Consider the following 20,265-nt stretch of genomic DNA (forward strand, 5'->3'; position numbering starts at 1 on the left):
CAAGAGGATTAACTGAACTTAACCACTTCAGTGCATAATTTAATATTGCCTTGCATATCTCCAAAAATTTTAAGAGCCTGCTGTTTGTACTTTTATGTTGGTTTTCATGGCTATTTAGTTTCTGCTCACACATTTGAGTGCTTGCTGAGTCTCAGAGTTTGGCTTCATGACAGGAATCCTGAAGGCAATATCCTCTGTTTTGCTCCATCTCATCGTATTGATGACCTACATTCTGTATGCAGTTCTATCCATTCATCTGTTGATAATTTCACACTACATTGATCAAGTCCTTCCATTTCAAGAGAACATTTTCCATTCTTGCAAGGGATTTGGCTATCACTGGTGAAGTTATCATTTGTTGTCCTTCACTAATTGCCGTTGAACTGAGTGGATGGCTGGGAGGGTGGTTCAGAGCTACCTACATTGCTGTGGCTCTGCAGCCACATGAAGTGGTGTAAGGATAATCGAATACTCCCCGAAAGGACATGAGTGAATAGGATGGGTTTTTACCAACATTTGTTGATAGTTTCATGATAGTGTTGCTGGAAATAACTTTTAGTTCTGGGTATTTTTTAATGAAATGTAAATTTGACCAGCTACAGTGTTGGAACATGAACCTACATTCTCCAGAGCATTTAGCTCAATGATATTGCCACTATACCACTGTGACTCAGCCATTATTGCAGTTTATTTCTTCGCTATTTCTTCTCTTTCCCTGGAGTACTTCCCTTCTGCTGTCTGAGCTGAAAATGTGTGTCCTCCTCCTTCAGTGTTGCCTTCACAGCTTCACATGTTACAATCGCTGCTCGTCAGATTTACCTTTTCCAGGAAGATTCTGGCAAGGTTACTTCTAAATAGGTTTATGCCACCATGGCAGATGAAAACCTTCCATACTATGGGAACATTGCAGAGCAGAAGCAATTTAAATAATTCCAGGGATGGGATATCCCATTATGAAAATTGACTGGGGGAGTTGGGACAGTTTTCCTCGACTGACCTAGCATTTGCTTCTCCCCACACAATTTTGCCGTTTCTTCAAAATAAAAAAAAATACATAATTTAACTACTTAACTTGCATTCCTTGGATGGTTAAAAATATCCAAACAAAAATGAACATTTCTCTTACTTCTTGTTCTTCCTTAATAGGTGCCGCAGCCTCAAACACTTAAATTATGACATCTGCCGAAGCTGTTTCTTTTCGGGACGCACATCCAAGGGGCACAAGCTACATTACCCAATGGTGGAGTACTGCACTTCAGTGAGTAATACATTGTTCCACTTGATAGAATTGTTCCGATCTGTGGAAACTTAGGGATTTAACCATTTAAATACAATCTGCCCTCAAAGTTGAAGTAGTTTGCTAAAATGATAAAAGGCCAACAGCTTAAATCAGGCTTCAATACCAGAAATACAATGTTGTGCAGAAGCTCTTTGAGGTCAAGTTGAGGCTCACGCCCACTCTTTTCTCCAGCTTTGTCACCACCATTCTTAATCTCATCAAGAACAAGCTTCCCAGTGGCCTGAACAGGATGGATGGAAAACCTTTTCACCTCAACCAGTTAAAATCACAGAAGAAAATGACACTGACCTCGCTTCTGGAACTTCAGTATGTGGTTCACAACGTCATTTCCGCTCGCAGAAGTCTTCAAATCTCCCTTAAGGCCTTTGCAGAAGTATACTGAAGAATTAGCCTCAACCTTAAATTTGCCACCCAGGTTGATGGGGTTGTTAGGAAGGCATACCGTGTGTTAGGCTTCATTGGTAGAGGGATTGAGTTTCGGAGCCATGAGGGCATGTTGCAGCTGTACAAAACTCTGGTGCAGCCGCACTCGGAGTATTACGTACAGTTCTGGTCGCCGCATCATAGGAAGGATGTGGAAGCGTTGGAAAGGGTGCAGAGGAGATTTACCAGGATGTTGCCTGGTATGGAGGGAAGGCGTTATGAGGAAAGGCTGAGGGACTTGAGGCTGTTTTCGTTCGAGAGAAGAAGATTAAGAGGCGACTTAATAGAACCATACAAGATGATCAGAGCATGAGATAGGGTGGACGGTGAGAGTCGTTTGGCTCGGATGGCCATGTTTGACACGGTGGGGCATAGCTTTAAATTGAGGGGTGATAGATATAGGACAGAAGCCAGAGGTAGGTTCTTTACTCAGAGAGTAGTAACGGCATGGAATGCCCTGCCTGCAACAGTAGTAGACTTGCCAACTTGAAGGGCATTTAAATGGTCGTTGGATAAACATATGGATGATAATGGAATAGTGTAGGTTTGATGGGCTTCAGGTTGGTTTCACAACATCAAGGCCGAAAGGGCCTGTACTGCGCTGTTATGTTCTGTGTTCGAACCTCAAGATGACTCAAATCCTTTACCAATCTGTCAAGTTGTGGCCCATCTTTTCATCAAAATTAATAGAGAAATCCTCCCAAATGTAGAACATTTCCCTTAGATGGGACGCTCTCTCTCTTTTAAGGCTGACATCGATACAGAGATTCTAACATTACGTCCAATCTGCGAGTGGCACCTTTGGACTCCAGAGGATGAGAATGCACAATTGTGACATCTGTGCTGATCGCAAGATCCTTGAGTTCAAGGCATGCATCGTTCAGCCTCTTCTATATGACTGTGAAACCTGGATAACATAGAGCTGCCACTTCAAGACCCTTTCAGCACAGTTTTGTCATGGATTCTCCACATCAGCTAGGAGGAAAAACCTCCTAGCATCAGCATTGATGCCATGATGATTTGAAACAAACCCCATTGGGCTGGCCATGTACTTTGGATGCCTAAGTTATGACTACCAAAGTAAATTTTTGCCAACTCAAGGAAGGCATCTGATCAAGAAGTAAAAGGAAGCATTTCAAAGACCTTGAAATGTTCCTTCAAGAAATACTACATCGAGGTCAAAGTATGGGATATCCCCATTCAGAAGAAACCAACTTGGTGAATCTCCTGTATGAAGGCACATAATTCTTCAACAGCACCAGACAAGAAGTTGAAGTGTGGGAAAGGAACTGGAGAAAGGAATGCTGGTGTTCTCAAGGCCAAGACCACTTCCATCACACTGAAAGACCTCCTAAACATGTGGTCAGATATGTGGCTCTAGTTGAGGCGAATCAACCCGCACAGAGCTCATGACCTGTGATATGGAATTTCCAAGCTGGGCAATCATACTCATCAGCCAGTGATGGCTCTTAATATTGTGCAGAATGTGATTTGATCACAAATGAGTACTGTGTGTAGCTTTGAGCATTGCCACAGAAAGACCAGGTTTTATAGAATAATCAGAATGGTGCTGCATGAGAAACTGGAATTAGGAGGAGATAGGTGATACTTAATTGTTATTTGTTTCTGGGCCATTGGCATCGCTAACTGGGCCAGCATTTACTTCCCATCCTTAGTTACCCTTGTAATTGGTGAATCAATGTAGCCCATGTGCTGTAGGTAGACTCAGTCAGTCAGGGGAGAATTTCCAGGACTTTGACCCAGTGGTAGTGAAAGAACAGCAATATATTTCCAAGTTGAGATGGTGAGTGGCTTAGACAGGGTGTTGTAGGTGGTGCTGTTCCCATATATCTGTTACGCTTGCCCTTGTAGATGAAATTTGTCATAGGTTTGGAAAGTCCTGTCTCAGGATCTTTTGCAGATTTCTCAGTGCATCTCATAGATGGTGCACGCTGCTGCTATTGAGCACTGCAGGGAGGAGGCTGCTTTTTCCTGGATGGTGTCGAACTTCTTGAGTGCTTTCGCAGCTGCACCCATCTAGGCAAGTGGGGATTATTCCACCATTCTTCTGACTTGTTCCATGTAGCTGGTGGACAGGCTTGGGGAATCAGGAGGTGAGTCACTTGATGCAGTAATCGGAGCTTTGGGCCTGCTCTAGTAGCCACTGCATTTAAATAGGAAGCCCAGTTGAATTTCTGTTCAGTGGTAAAACCCGGGATTTTGATAGCGGACAATTCAGTGATGGTGACACCTTTGAATGTCAAGGGACAATTTATGGATTTTCTCTTCCTGGAGATGGTCATTACCTGGTATTTGTGCAGTATAAATGCGACTTGCCAATTACCAGCCCAAGCCGAGACATCGTTCTGGCCTTGTTGCATTTGGACATGGACAGATTCAGTATCTGAGGAGTGGTGAATGATGCTGAATATTCTGCTATCCCTGGTGAACATCCCCACTTCTGAGCTTATGATGGAGAGATGATGGGATAAATCAGCTGAAGATGGTTAGGCTTCGGACTGTACCCTCAGGACCTCCTGCAGGTGACCTCTAACAACCAAAATGCCAATCATGAGAGGCGATGACCTAATGGTATTATGACTAGACTATTAATCCAAACACTCAGGTAATGTTCTGAGGACCTGGTTCAAATTCCACCATGGCACATAATGGAATTTAAATTCAATGAAAATCTGGAATTAAGCGTCTAATGATGATCGTAAATCCATTGCCAATTGTCGGAAAACCCCATCTGATTCACTTATGTTCTTTAGGGAAGGAAACTGCGTGGCCTGCTGTGGCCTACATGGAACTCCAGATATCAGTTGGGCAATTTGGGATGGGCAATAAAAGCTGGTCTAACCAGCAATTACCTCTTTCCGATTCAAGAATGAAAAAATATCGTCCTCTGTACAGATATTATTCCAACCAGTGGTGAGTTTCTGCTGGATTCCCACCAGCTCCAGTTATGCGAGCGCTCTTTGATGCCACACTCGGTCAAATGTAGCCATCCTTAGCTCACCTCGGGAATTCAACTCTTTTGACCATGTTTGAACAAAAGCTGTAATGAAGTCAGGAGCTGATGAGGTGGCAGAATTGAGGATCTTGTGCAGGGATCCGAGGGATGTGGCATATCGAGATTTCCAGAAAGAATTTGACCAGTTGCTGCATAAAAAAGTGAACCAGAAGGTTAGATCCAAGGGGATTAAGGGTAGAATATTGGTTTGAATAAAGGGCTGGCTAACTGACAGAAAGCTGAGTGTCAGGATAAATGAGTCTTTGCCTGGATGGTGAATTGTTACTGGTGGGTTGCTGCGGGGTTCAGGTCTCTGACCTGAACTATTTGTAACGTATACAAATGATATGTAAGCAGAGACAAAATGTAACATAACAGAATGCGTGGATGATTCTGAAAGAGATGGGAAAACAGCCTGTGATGTGAAATAAAACAGAGACAGCTGAATATTGACAGGCGAGGAGAATGGACCAGAATCTGGCAGGTGGTTAATGTGCATAAGCACAAGGCTTGCCTATTTTGTCCATGAAAAAAAGGGCGAATTTTTATTTAAATGGAGGGAAGGTTCAAAGTGTGTCAGTGCAGAGTTGTCTGGCTGTCTTTGTAGCTGAAAGTGGGTATGCAGGAAGAGCATAGCATAAGAAAGGCAGATGGAACTCTGGCATTTATCACCAAAGGACTGGATCATTAAAGTAACACAGTGTTTTTCCGAACACATTGGGTGTTGGTGAGACCAAAGTATTGTGTCCAGTTTTGATGCCCTTACTGAGGATGGATACATCTGCACTGGAGGCAGTTCAGAGGAGGTTGGACTGATTGAATCCCGGGATGAAAGGGCTGTCATATGAGAAGTTGCTGAGTAGCTTGTGCCTGAACTTGCTGGTGTTCGAGAGAGTGAGGGGGTGGTTCTGATTGAGGTATATAAAATAGTAAAGGGGATTGAAAAGATGGGCATTGAGCACATGTTCGCCATTGTGGGACAGTCTCAAACAAGAAGCTGTAGCTATCGAGTGAGAGATGGAATGTTCAAAATGGAGATGAGGAGAGAGTTGTGAATCTGTGGAATTCATTGCCCCTAAATGCAATGGAGGCAGCACCAATCGACCGATTCAAGAAAGAAATAGATATGTTTCTGATGAAAAACAGGGAGAAAGGGCCATGGGGAGCAGGCAAGAGAGTGGAGTTGAGATCAGGAAAGGATCAGCAACCACGGCTAACAAGATAAGTCAGGGACAGGATGAAAGCAAAAGAAAAAGCATAAAATGTGTTGTGGTTAGTGGGAAGCCAGTGGATTGGGAAGCCTTTCGAAAACTAGCGGCGGACATGTAAAAAGGCAATAAGGGGGAAGATGATGAAATTTGAGGGCAATATTAACGAGGGTAACATGGAAAAAAATTGCATGAGTTTTTTTCAGCTAGAAAAGGTATGAGAAAGGCAAGAGTACAAATAAAGAGAACAAAGAAAATTACAGCACCGGAACAGGCCCTTCGGCCCTCCGAGCCTGCTCCGATCGAGATCCTCTGTCTAACCTGTCACCTATTTTCTAAGGGTCTGTGTCCATTTGCTCCCTGCCTATCCATGTACCTGTCCATAAGACCATAAGACATAGGAGTGGAAGTAAGGCCATTCGGCCCATCAAGTCCACTCCGCCATTTCAGTCATGGCTGATGGGCATTTCAACACCACTTGCCTGCACTCTCCCCATAGCCCTTGATTCCTTTTGAGATCAAGAATTTGTCGATGTCTGCCTTGAAGGCATCCAACGTCCCGGCCTCCAAGCACTCTGCGGCAATGAATTCCACAAGACCACCACTCTCTGGCTGAAGAAATGTCGTCTCATTTCAGTTTTAAATTTACCCCCTCTAATTTTAAGGCTGTGCCCACGTGTCCAAGTCTCCCCGCCTAGCGGAAACAACTTCCTAGCGTCCACTCCTTCTAAACCATACATTATAGAACATAGAACATAGAACAGTACAGCACAGAACAGGCCCTTCAGCCCACAATGTTGTGCCGACCATTGATCCTCATGTACGCACCCTCAAATTTCTGTGACCATATACATGTCCAGCAGTCTCTTAAATGACCCCAATGACCTTGCTTCCACAACTGCTGCCGGCAACGCATTCCATGCTCTCACAACTCTCTGCGTAAAGAACCTGCCTCTGACATCCCCTCTATACTTTCCACCGACCAGCTTAAAACTATGACCCCTCGTGCTAGCCATTTCTGCCCTGGGAAATAGTCTCTGGCTATCAACTCTATCTATGCCTCTCATTATATTGTATACCTCAATTAGGTCCCCTCTCCTCCTCCTTTTCTCCAATGAAAAGAGACCGAGCTCAGTCAACCTCTCTTCATAAGATAAGCCCTCCAGTCCAGGCAGCATCCTGGTAAACCTCCTCTGAACCCTCTCCAAAGCATCCACATCTTTCCTATAATAGGGCGCCCAGAACTGGACGCAGTATTCCAAGTGCGGTCTAACCAAAGTTTTATAGAGCTGCAACAAGATCTCACGACTCTTAAACTCAATCCCCCTGTTAATGAAAGCCAAAACACCATATGCTTTCTTAACAACCCTGTCAACTTGGGTGGCCATTTTAAGGGATCTATGTATCTGCACACCAAGATCCCTCTGTTCCTCCACGCTGCCAAGAATCCTATCCTTAATCCTGTACTCAGCTTTCAAATTCGACCTTCCAAAATGCATCACCTCGTATTTATCCAGGTTGAACTCCATCTGCCACCTCTCAGCCCATCTCTGCATCCTGTCAATGTCCCGCTGCAGCCTACAACAGCCCTCCACACTGTCAACGACACCTCCGACCTTCGTGTCGTCTGCAAACTTGCTGACCCATCCTTCAATTCCCTCGTCCAAGTCATTAATAAAAATTACAAACAGTAGAGGCCCAAGGACAGAGCCCTGTGGAACTCCACTCACCACTGACTTCCAGGCAGAATATTTTCCTTCTACTACCACTCGCTGTCTTCTGTTGGCCAGCCAATTCTGTATCCAAGCAGCTAAGTTCCCCTGTATCCCATTCCTCCTGACCTTCTGAATGAGCCTACCATGGGGAACCTTATCATCTTGCAAGTTTCTATTAGATCTCCCCTCAACCTTCCAAACTCTAACGAGGACTATCCCAGGATCCTTAGCCGTTCATCATACGTTAAACCTACCATTCCAGGGATCATCCGTGTGAATCTCCGCCGGACATGCTCCAGGGCTAGTATGTCCTTCCTGAGGTTCAAAATTGGACACAGTATTCTCAATGGGGCCTAACTAGAGCCTTCAAAAGCCTCAGAAGCACATCGCTGCTTTTATATTCCAACTCTCTTGAGATAAACAACAACATTACGTTCGCTTTCTTAATTACGGACTCGACCTTCAAGTTAACTTGTAGACAATCCTGGACCAACACTTCCAGATCCCTTGGCACTTCTGACTTGCGAATTTTCTCACCATTTAGAAAATAGTCCATGCCTGTATTCTTTTTTCCAAAGTGCAAAACCTCACATTTACTCACATTGAATTTCATCAGCCATTTCCCTGGTCACTCTCCAAAACTGTCTACATCTTTCTGCAGCTTCCCCACCTCCTCAGTACGACCTGACTGTCCACCTATCTTCGTATCATCGGCAAACTTCGCCAGAATGCCCCCAGTTCCTTCATCCAGATCATTAATATATAAGGTGAACAGATGTGGCCCCAACACTGAACCCTGCGGGACACCGCTCGTCACCGGTTGCCATTCTGAAAAAGAGCCTTTTATCCCAACTCTCTGCCTTCTGTCAGACAGCCAGTCCTCAATCCAAGCCAGTAGCTCACCTTGAACACCATGGGCCCTCACCTTGCTCAGCAGCGTCCTGTGAGGCACTGTATCAAAGGCCTTTTGGAAGTCTAGATAGATAACATCTACTGGGATTCCCTGGTTTAACATACTTGTTACCTCTTCAAAGAATTCTAATAGGCACGACGTCCCCTGACTAAATCCATGCTGACTTGTTTTAATCTGACCCTGCACTTCCAGGAATTTAGAAATCTCATCCTTGACAATGGATTCTAGAATTTTACCAACTACTGAGGTTAGGCTAATTGGCCTGTAATTTTCCATCTTTTGCCTTGATCCTTTCTTAAACAAGTGAGTTACAACAGCAATTTTCCAATCATCTGGGACTTTCCCTGACTCCAGTGACTTTTGAAAGATCACCACCAATGCCTCCGCGATTTCCTCAGCCACCTCCCACAGAACTCTAGGATGTAGCCCATCGGGGCCAGGAGATTTATCAATTTTTAGACCCTTTAGGTTTTCTAGCACTTTCTCTTTTGAAATGCCTACCGTACTCAACTCTGCCCCCTGACTCTCCCTAATTGTTGGCATACTACTCATGTCTTCCACTGTGAAGACTGACGCAAAGTACTTATTGAGTTCTTCAGCTATTCCCTGATCTCCCATTACTAGCCTTCCAGCATCAATTTGGAGCGGCCCAATATCTACTTTGGCCTCTCATTTGTTTCTTGTGTATTGAATGAAGCTTTGACTATCATTTCTAATATTACTAGCTAGCCTACCTTCAAAATGATCTTCTCCTTCCTTGTTGCTCTCTTTGTTATCCTCTGTCTGTTTTAGTAGCCTTCCCAATCTTCTGATTTCCCAGTGCTCTTGGCCACTTTATAGGCTGTCTCTTTTACTTTGATATATTTCCTGACTTCCTTTGTCAGCCATGGCTGTCTAATCCCACCCCAGATAATCTTTGTTTTCTTTGGCATGAACCTCTGTACTCTGTCCTCAGTAACACGTATAAACTCCTGCCATTGTTGGTCTACTGTCTTCCCCGCTAGGCTCTGCTTCCAGTCGATCTTCGTCAATTCCCCTCTCATGCCCCTGTAATTACCTTTATTTAACTGGAATACCATTCCATCCGATTTTGCCTTCTCTCTTTCAAACTGCAGACCGAACTCTCCCATAGTATGATCACTGCCTCCTAAGTGTTCCCTTACTTTAAGATCTTTTATAAAGTCTGGCTCAGTGCATAGCACCAAGTCCAGAATAGCCTGTTCCCTTCTGGGCTCCATCACAAGCTGTTCCAAAAAGCCATCCTGCAAACATTCCATGAACTCTTTTTCTTTGGATCCACCAGCAACATTATTCACCCAATCCACCTGCATGTTGAAGTCCCCCATGATCACCGTGACCTTGCCTTTCTGACGTGCCCTATTTATTTCTTGGTGCATCTTGCGCCCCTCATCCTGATCACTGTTAGGAGGTGTGTACATAACTCCCATTATAGTTTTTTTTGCCTTTGTGGTTCCTCAATTCCACCCACATAGACTCCACATCTTCTGACCCTATGTCATTTAGTGCCGTAGATCTCATTCCATTCTTAACGAACAAGGGAACCCCACCCGCTCTGCCCACCTCCCTCTCTTTTCGATATGTTGTGAATCCTTGGATGTTTAACTGCCAGTCCTGAGCTCCCTGCAACCATGTCTCTGTGCTGCCTACCACATCATAATCATTCAAGAGGATTTGTGCTGTTAATTCATCTACTTTGTTGCGAATGCGAAGAGCATTTAGATGAAGTGTCTTAATGCGAGCTTTCTTATCAATATGAGAGAGGTTGGACATGCCAAGATGCCTTAAGTTATCCTTCCTTTTTGCTGTATTCCTCGTCTGCCTCGAGCTTAAATCCACCTGTACACATGCTATCCTGTTGCTTATCTTTCCATTTAACTCCATACTCCCTGTCTCTTTCACTTTCCCTTCCCCCCGACTCACGAGTTTAAAGTCTTACTGACCACCCTATTCATCTTTTTTGCTGGAACACTGGTTCCAGATCGGTTCAGGTGGAGACTGTCCCGATGGTACAGATCCCCCCCGGTTCCAAAACTGATGCCAATGCCCCATGAAATGGAATCCCTCTTTCCCACACCAATTCCTTCGCCACATGTTTACTTCCCTAACTTTCTTTTCCCGATGCCAATTGGCACGTGGCTCGGGCAGTAATCCAGAGATTATGACCCTTGAGGACCTGTACTTCAATTTCTTTCCTCGTGTTTCATAATCCCTGAGCAGGACCTCTACCCGAGCTTTGCCTATGATGTTAGTCCCAACGTGGACCACAACAACCGGATCTTCCCCCTCCTGCTCCAATATCCTTTCCGGTCGGAGATGTCTCGCACCCTGGCACCGGGCAGGCAACACACCGTGCGGGACGCCCGATGCAGCTTGCACAGGATACTATCTGTCCCTCTAATTATAGAATCCCTGATAACAACTACCTGTCTTTTTGCTCCCCCCCTCTTGAATGACCTTGTGCGCCACGGTGCCATGGTCAGCTGGCTCATCCTGTCCACAGTCCTTTTCCTCAACCGTACAGGGAGCAACAATCTCATACCTGTTGCAGGTATCTGTCCAGATATATCTGAAAAGACGCTAATGTGTCTGCGTCTACCAGCTCCGCTGGCACCGCGTTCCAGGCACCCACCACCCTCTGTGTATAGAACTTTCCACGCCTATCTCCCTTAAACTTTCCTCCTCTCACTCTGAACTCATGACCCCTAGTAATTGAGTCCCCCACTCTGGGGAATAAGCTTCTTGCTATCCACCCTGTCTCTACCCTCATGATTTTGTAGACCTCAATCAGGTATCCCCAATCTCCATCTTTCTCATGAAAATAATCTTAATCTACTCAACCTCTCTTCATAGCTAGCACCCTCCATACCATGCAACATCCTGGTGAACCTCCGCTGCACCCTGCCCAAAGCGTCCACGTCCTTTTGGTAACGTACACAGTACTCTAAATGTGACTGAACCAAAGTCTTATACAACAGTACATGACCTGCCAACTCTTGTACTCAATACCCCGTCCGATGAAGGAAAGCATGCCGTATGCCTTCTTGACCACCCTCTTCACCTGGCTTGCCACCTCCAGGGAATAATGGACCTGAACACCCAGGTCTCTCTGTTCATCAATTTTCCCTAGGACTTTACCATTTACTGTATAGTTCGCCCTTGAATTAGATCTTCCAAAATGCATCACCTCACATTTGCCCGGATCGAACTCCATCTGCCATTTATCTGCCACACTCTGCAGTCTATCTATATTCTGCTGTAATCTCTGACAGTCCCCCTCACTATCTGCTGCTCCACCAATCTTAGTGTCATCTGCAAACTTGCTGATCAGACCACCTACACCTTCCTCCAAATCATTTACGTATATCACAAACAACAGTGGTCCCAGCACAGAACCTTGTGGAACACCACTGGTCACAGGTCTCCAATTTGAGAAACTCCTTACTACCACTACTCTCTGTCTCCTGTTGCCGAGCCCATTTTTTTTTTATCCATCGAGCGAGCACACCCTGGACCCCATGCGACTTCACTTTCTCCATCAGCCTGCCATGGGGAACGTTATCAAACACCTTACTGAAGTCCATGTAAATGACATCTACAGCCTTTCCCTTTCAATCAACTTTGTCACGTCGTCAAAGAATTCTATTAAGTTGGTTAGACATGACCTTCCCTGCACAAAACCATGTTGCCTATCACTGATAAGCTGATTTGCTTCCAAATGGGAACAGATCCTATCCCTCAGTATCTTCTCCAGTAGCTTCCCGACCACTGACGTCAGGCTCACTGGTCAATAATTACCTGGGTTATCCTTGCTAACCTTCTTAAACAAGGCGACAACATGAGCAAGTCTCCAGTCCTCCGGGACCTCACCCGTGTCTAAGGATGCTGCAAAGATATCTGTTAAGGCCCCGGCTATTTCCTGTCTCGCTTCCCTCAATAACCTGGTATAGATCCCCACCTTAATGCCTTTTTGGAGACCCAACACTTCATCCTTCCTTGTGTCAACTTGACCTGGAGTAAGCAAACATCTATCCCTCACATCACCATCTGTCATGTCCCTCCCCTTGATGAATACCGATGCAAAGTATTTGTTAAGAATGTCAAGATAATACAATGTGAGGCTGGATGAACACAGCAGGCCAAGCAGCATCTCAGGAGCGTTTGTGCTCCTGAGATGCTGCTTGGCCTGCTGTGTTCATCCAGCCTCACATTGTATTATCTTGGAATTCTCCAGCATCTGCAGTTCCCATTATCTCTGTTAAGAATGTCACCCATTTTCTCTGACTCAGTGCATAACGTTGCTTCTTTGTCCTTAAGTGGGCCAATCCTCCCTCTAGTTACCCTCTTGCTCTTTATATATGAATAAAAGGCTTTGGGATTTTCCTTAACCATGTTTGCCAGCAATATCTCATGTCTTCTCTTAGCCTTCTTCATCCCTCGTTTCAGATGCGCTCGAAATTCCCCGTGTTCTTCCAAAGATTCATCTCTCTTCAGTCGCCTGGACCTAATCTATGCTTCCTTTTTCCTCTTGGCTAGTCTCACAATTTCATCTGTCACCCATGGTTCCCTCATCTTGCCTTTTCTGTTCCTCATTTTCACAGGAACATGTCCTGCACGCTAATCAAACTCTCTTTAAAAGCCTCCCACATATCAAATGTGGATTTACCTTCAAACAGTTTCTCCCAATCTAAATTCCCCAGATGCTGCCAAATCTTGGTATAGTTGGCCTTCCCCCAGTTTAGAACTCTTCCTTTAGGACCACTGCCATCCTTGTCGATGAGTATTGTAAAACTTAGGGAATTGTGGTCGCTATTTCCAAAGTCACTCCCTGCTGTAATTTCAACCATCTGGCTGGGTTCATTCCCCAGCACCAGGTCCAGTATGGCCCCTTCCCGAGTTGGACTACATACACACTGCTCTTGAAAACCCTCCTGGACACACCTTACAAATCCTGCTCCATCTTGCCCCCTAGTTCTGAGTGAATCCCAGTCAATGTTGGGATAATTAAAATCTCCCATCACCACCACCCTGTTTCTCCAACACCTTTCCATTATCTGTTTACATATTTGTACCTCTATCTCACGCTCGCTGTTGGGAGGCCTGTAGTACAGCCCCAGCATTGTTACTGCATCCTTCCTATTTCTGAGTTCTACCCATATTGCCTCAATGCTTGAGCCCTCCATGGGTCCCTCCTTCAGTACAGCTGTGATATCGTCTTCGACCAGTATTGCAACTGACATTAAAAAGTAGCAGTAGATCACTGGAAAAGGAGGCTGAAGAATCAGTATGAGGAACGAAGAAATGGAAGAGGAACTGAACAGGTACTTTGTATCAGTCTTCATGGTGGAAAACACCAATCGCATACTAGAACTTTGAGAGTTAGGGGCAGTGGTGAATTTCATAGCCATAACTAAGGAAAAGGTGCTCGGGAAGCAGAAAAGTCTGAAGGTGGACCAATCACCCCTGGACCAGATGGACTGTACTGCAGAGTTCTGAAGGAGATAGCTGAGGAAATTGTTGAGGCATTAGTGCTGATCTTTCAGGAATCACTGGAGATAGGGAGGATCTCAGGGATTTGGAAAATGGCTAAAGCAACACCCCTGTTTATGAAAAGAGAGAGGCAGAAGAAGGGAAATTATAGGCCAGTTATCCTGACCTCAATCATTGGTAAGATTTTAGAGTCCATTATTAAGGATGAGATTGCAGAGACCTTGGAAGTACATGACAAAATCGGGCTGAATCAGCACAGCTTCATCAAGGGGAAGTTATACTTGACAAATCTGTTAGAATTCTTTGAGTAGAAAGTGAGCAAGTTAGACAAAAGGAAGCCAGTGAATGTGATTTGTTTGGATTTCCAGAACGCTGTTGAGAAGGTACCAAATAAGATGAGAGCCCATAGTGTTTTAGCAAGGTACTGCCATAGATAGAGCATTGGCTGACTGTCAGAAGGCAGAGAGTGTAGATAAAGGGGTCTTTTACAGGATGGCAGCTGGTGACTAGTGGAGTCCTGCAGGGATCAGTGTTGGGACCACAACAGTTCACGTAATACCTTAATGATATGTACGAAGCAACTGAGACATTGTTGCTGAGTTTACAGTCGACACAGTGACAGATGGAGGGACAGATAGCAGTGAGGAAGTTGAAGAAGGACTTACATAGGCTCGGAGACTGGGCAAAGAAGTGGCAGACAGAGACTGTGTGGGACACTGTGAGGTTATGTGCTTTGGTAGGAAAAATGGAGGCGTAGATTATTTTCTAAATGAGAACGGGCATTTGAGGTCTGAAGCACAACTGTCCCTCGTTGCCCTTGAGAAGGTAGCAGTTAGTTTCCTTCTTGAACTGCTGAAAGTACATTTGCTGTTGGTAGATACAATGTCATTAGGGAGGGAATTTTGGATTTTGACCCAGCATGTTATCAGCTGAGCCTGAACATGGTCCAGTTCACTCTGCACAAAATAACCCTTTTTACCCCTGGAATTAACATCATGAACGTTCTGAGAACTGCTGTTGTAAGCATATCCTCGCTTAATAGACCAAAACTGTACACTGTGCTCCTTGCGTGGCGTCACCAATGTCTTGTGTGGAAAGATTTCCACTCCTTCCCTCCTTGAAATAAAGATTTGCACCTCACGTGCCTTCTAAAATACATGCTGTGCATAGAAGCTAAATTTTTGTGCTTCATGTACGCCTTTTGGAAATCCAAATTAACGACATCTGCTAATTTCACTTCAACGACCCGGTTTGTTGAAGAATTAGAATTCCTTGAAGTAGAAACTCAAATGGATTCACCATATTTTTAAATTTATCCTTTTCACTTAACTTATCAAATCTGCCTGAATATGATCTAAATGGTTTGCTGCTGCCTTCTCAATAATAAATTCTAGCAATTTCCCAATGACAAACTTTAGACGAAGTAAATCGTACTTCGCTGCATTCTGCTGGGATCTTCCCACAATCTAGAAAAGATTACAGCCAATACATCCATTTGGGCAGCACGGTGACTCAGTGGTTAGCTCTTCAGCCTCACAGCGCCGGGCCCGGGTTCGACTCCAGCCTTGGGTAACTGTCTGTGCGGAGTTTGCACATTCTCCCTGTGTCTGCATGGGTTTGCTCCATGTGCTCCAATTTCCTCCCGCAGTCCAAAGATGTGCAGGCTAGGTGGATCGGCCATGCTGAATTGCCCATCGTGTACAGTGGTGTTTGGGTTATAGGGGTGGGGTGGGATGCTGCAAGGGGCGATGTGGACTTGTTGGGCTGACGGACCTGTTTCCACACTGTAGGGAACCTAATTTAATCTCATCTCTGCAGTCAACTCTTATAATCCTCCATGTTATCATCTAATTTAGTCTGAAGGGATGCCTGAGAACTAACGAAGTGAGGGAACAGGTTTTATGTCTGTATTAATTGAGGATGAATTGAGTGTGAGTTGGTTGTATAAATATGGGAGCTAGTAATTAGGGGTTGAAGTTTATGGAGTATTATTAAAAGAAATAAAGCTCTGATGGTACAATGTGGGGTTGGACTCTTTGCATACCTGGGATCCAAGTCTTTAGGTCCAGGGAACCTGTTAACTTCGTCTTCTCAGTTTTCCTCAATGTTTCCTTGAGGATTTCCTTCTCCCTTTCGCTCCCTACTTTTCGCCCATTGATATTTTTTGTATGTTTTCTACTGTGAAATCAGATAGAAAATATTGGTTCAAAGCTTGTGCCATTACCCTCATTTCCCATCATGAATTCCCCAGTCTCACCCTCTCATGAGCCATTATTCACTGCCTTTACTCTTTTCCTTTTGATACACTTGTGGAAGCCTTTACTGTATTTATATTAATGTCTCCCTCATTATTACTTTGGTCATCTTTTGTTCACATCTGAAATATTTCCAGTTCCACAATTTTCCAATCTTTCTTTCAATTTATACTATCTTTAACTTTCTTAGATAGCAACAGATGGCACCATGGTGCATTCTAGCTGTACATCCTTTCATTCTAAATTGACAATATTTTTGTTCAGAGTTATGAAATATCCCCTGAAACATCTGCCATTGTTTCTGTATGGTCTTACCTTTTAAACTATTTTCCCAGTTCAACTCTGCCTTTCTACTCCTGAATTATCTTCAATGAAAGTTTAAGATATTAAACAGTTTCAGACCGAATTCTCAACCTCGTCCTTGATGTAAAATTCTACCACATCCTGATCATTCTTACCCAGAGAATCCTATACTATTGATGAGTTGTATCTCAAAACGTACTATCAGGTCTAAAATATCTTAATCCCTGCTTGGTTCCAGTGGTACAGTTTTAAGACTCCAAATGCATTCTGTGAATATATGCTGAGGGGTAGATAACTGCTCTTAACATCAAGGTGCCATTCAACCAAATATGACATCAAGGAGCCGTCGCAAAGCTGCAGTCAGTAAGAATCAGGTGAAAAACCCTCTGCCGGCTGGAACCTTACCATAAAGGAAGTGGTTGTGGTTGTTGGAAGTCAGTTGCCCCAACTCCAAAGCATCACTGCGGGGGTTACGTAAATTTGTGCCCTGAGCTCAACCATCTTCAACTATTTGATCAAATGCCATCCCTCCGTCAGAAGGTCGTACGTGGGGATGTTCTCAGTTGATTGTGCAATGTTCAGCACCACTCATAGCTCCTCAGATGCTGAAGTAGTCCATGTCCACGGAACATAACTAGTTTTGAGCTGAAGAGAAGCAAGTGGTAGTTGTGCTGTGCAAGTTACAGGCAATGAACGTCACCATTAAGGAGAATCTAACCATTGCCCCATGACTTACACTCCTTTACTGCCAATATGCTGAGGCTTATCAGGTTTCCAGAAACTGAATTGGACCAAACTTATAATTATTGTGACGACAAGAGCAGGTCAGAGGTTAAGAATTCTGCAGTGAATAATGAGCCCCCTGTCCACCATCTATCAAGCCCAAGTCAGGAATGTAATCTCCACTGGTCAGGACTGGTGCAGCTCCGTCAACACTCAGGAAGCTTGAACCATATGGGACAAAGCAGCCTGTTGGATTGGTACCCCACCCACCACCTTCAACATCTGTTCTATCATCACTAGTGCATAATTAGTGCCCCATGCAAGTTTCCCTCCAAGCCACACACACTATCCTGACTCGGAACGATATCACTGTTCATTAATAGTCATTGAGTGAAGATTCTGGAGCTTCTTTCTGAACAGCACTGCTCTAAGGACTGCAGTTATTCAAGAAGGCAGCTCACCACCACCTTCTCCAGGGTAATTGGGCTTAGCCAGCAACATCCACATCCCGTGAATAAAAAAGAATCTTCCAGACTACCTGTGCCAATTGAATTCACAGTTTATTGTAACATCTTGCTGACAAGATCCCATTACATCTTGGTCTATAGCCTCTCTGCTATCCTGGACTGTATCTTCTGTCAGGGGATCTATGAATCTGAAACTGTCACAGCCGTGACTTCTTTCCTTTGCTGTTCCTTATCTCTACCCAAACTGATTCTATATTTTGCCTGGGAGCCAGTTAGCTCAGTTGGCTGGTTTGTAATTCAGAATGATACCAACAGCATGGGATACTACACTGTCTGAAGTTACAATGAAGGAGTCTCCTTCTCAACCTGTCTCCTCATCTGAGGTGTGGTAACCTTCAATTTAAACCACCTCCAGATATCTCTCTTGACTGTGAGAGCAGCCCTGTGGTCCCGCCTGGGACTATAGTGACTTTGAATTTCCAAACCAAGGTAATTTCTCACCAATGTATTGATCTCATCTTTGACACAGTACAGAAAACCAAAAAAATTAAACCCAATGAGATGAATTTTGGATCACTGGATTACATGGCAAAATTGGACAAAAAATGCACTATTGTTAAAATAATTAGCAGTTCAACCAGAAAGGCCACTAATGTGAATCCTGGATCTGTGTATCATTTGAAATGACTTAATTGTATAGTTCTAGTATTTGGCCACAAGATGGAGAATTCTGCTCAGGTGATGTTGTAGCCAGAAGATAGAAAGATGATAGAAATGTTTGGAGAGATATGGGCCAAGCACAGGCAGGTGGAACTAGTTCAGTTTGGGATTGTGATCAGCATAGACTGGTTGGACCAAAGGATCTGTTTTCATGCTGTCTGACTCTATGAAACTGAAGCTTAATTGTCTGAAACTCACATTCAGACATATCTAACTTTATCATAATCTTACAGAAAGATAGCCGACTTTATCCCTCAGAGTTGCAGACTCTTCAATTTTACATCTTCAAAGACATTTAGCAGGGAGAGCATGGATTATAGAGTGAGTTGAGTAGATTGGTTCATTGTTAATTCTGAACTAAATTTGATTTATTTTACATTTTTAGACAACATCAGGTGAAGATGTGCGTGATTTCACCAAGGTGCTGAAAAATAAGTTCAGATCAAAGAAATACTTGGCCAAGCATCCTCGTTTGGGTTATTTCCCAGTACAAACAGTCCTAGAAGGTGAGAACCTTGAGATGTAAGTTTATTGATGTGAGATTTACTAATGTATCAATGCCCATTTGGGAGTTGACAAATATTGCAGCATTATTCATTCTGCAGCTTAGCAGGAGAGTGAGGTTGTCCATTTGCGCATATGTCAGAAGTACACAATACAAAAACAAGGGGGGCTTAACTGATATCATTGGTCCTCTCGCCTTCAAAACAGTGTAGTTACTCAGAGAGTGCATCTGCTGAGGACTTGTTGATACTGTCACTAACGTGCAACCTTCCTTGATATCTTTCTCTGTCCTCCAGTTCTGTCTTTAAAAACGACAATCAATTACCCGCTCCTCAAAAGAAAAGAACCTTTGGCTGAACAGAGAACAAAGAACAGAACAGGCCCTTTGGCCCACGATGTTGTGCCGACCTATTATCCCACTAAGATCAAGCTACCCTGCATACCCTTCATTTTACTGTCCTTCATGTGCCTATCCAAGAGTCGCTTAAAAGTCTAAATGTATTTGACTCCATTACCACTGCCAGCAGTGCATTCCACACACCCGCCACTCTCTGTGTAAAGAACTTAGCTCTGACATCTCCCCTCCTCCTTCCTCCAGTCACCTTAAAATTTCTCCCCCTCGTAATAGTCATTTCTGCTCTGGGAAAAAATCTCTGACTATCCACTCCAGCTATGCCTCTCATCATCTTGTATACCTCAATCAAGTCACCTCTCATTCTTCTTTGCTCCAATGAAAAAAGTCCTCGCCCCCGAACCCTTTCTCCTAAGACCTGACATCCATTCCATGCAGCATCCTGCTAACTATCCTCTACACCCTCACCAAAGCTTCCACATCCACCCTGTAATGAAGCAACCAGAACTGAAGGCAATATTCCAAGCGCTGCTCCATCCCCACGAACTAATGCTCGATTCCAAATCCCTTTCCTCTTGATGCTTTAAATTCATTGCTGTCTTTCGTGTAATTTCATATTTGAATTCACTGGATCAACTTGCCCCTGCAGTCCTGACCCGCTCACAGCGACTTGCCTCCCGCAGTCCTTACAGCGACTTGCCCCCTGCAGTCCGGTCCCGCTCACCGCGTACTACCCTCCGCAGCCCTGACCCGCTCACAGGGACTGGCCCCCGCAGCCCTGACCCGCTCACAGCGTACTGCCCCCAGCAGCTGTGTCCCGCTCACAGATACTGCCCCCTGCAGCCGTGTCCTGCTCAC

General features: G+C 44.4%; 1 protein-coding gene across 1 annotated transcript in view; it reads left to right on the plus strand.

The window, feature by feature from the left end:
• The window catches only part of LOC125449814 (utrophin-like), a 222,158-nt gene extending 203,110 nt beyond the window's left edge, over positions 1 to 19,048 (plus strand). Inside the window, exon 4 of the mRNA XM_059643077.1 lies at positions 18,937 to 19,048. Within this exon, the coding sequence (XP_059499060.1) occupies positions 18,937 to 18,979 (43 nt within the window). The 3' untranslated portion in view covers positions 18,980 to 19,048. The remainder of the gene's footprint in view (positions 1 to 18,936) is intronic.
• The last annotated feature ends 1,217 nt before the right edge of the window (positions 19,049 to 20,265 follow it).

The sequence above is a fragment of the Stegostoma tigrinum genome, chromosome 47 (genome assembly GCF_030684315.1).
Source record: "Stegostoma tigrinum isolate sSteTig4 chromosome 47, sSteTig4.hap1, whole genome shotgun sequence".
Classification (NCBI taxonomy): Eukaryota; Metazoa; Chordata; class Chondrichthyes; order Orectolobiformes; family Stegostomatidae; genus Stegostoma; species Stegostoma tigrinum.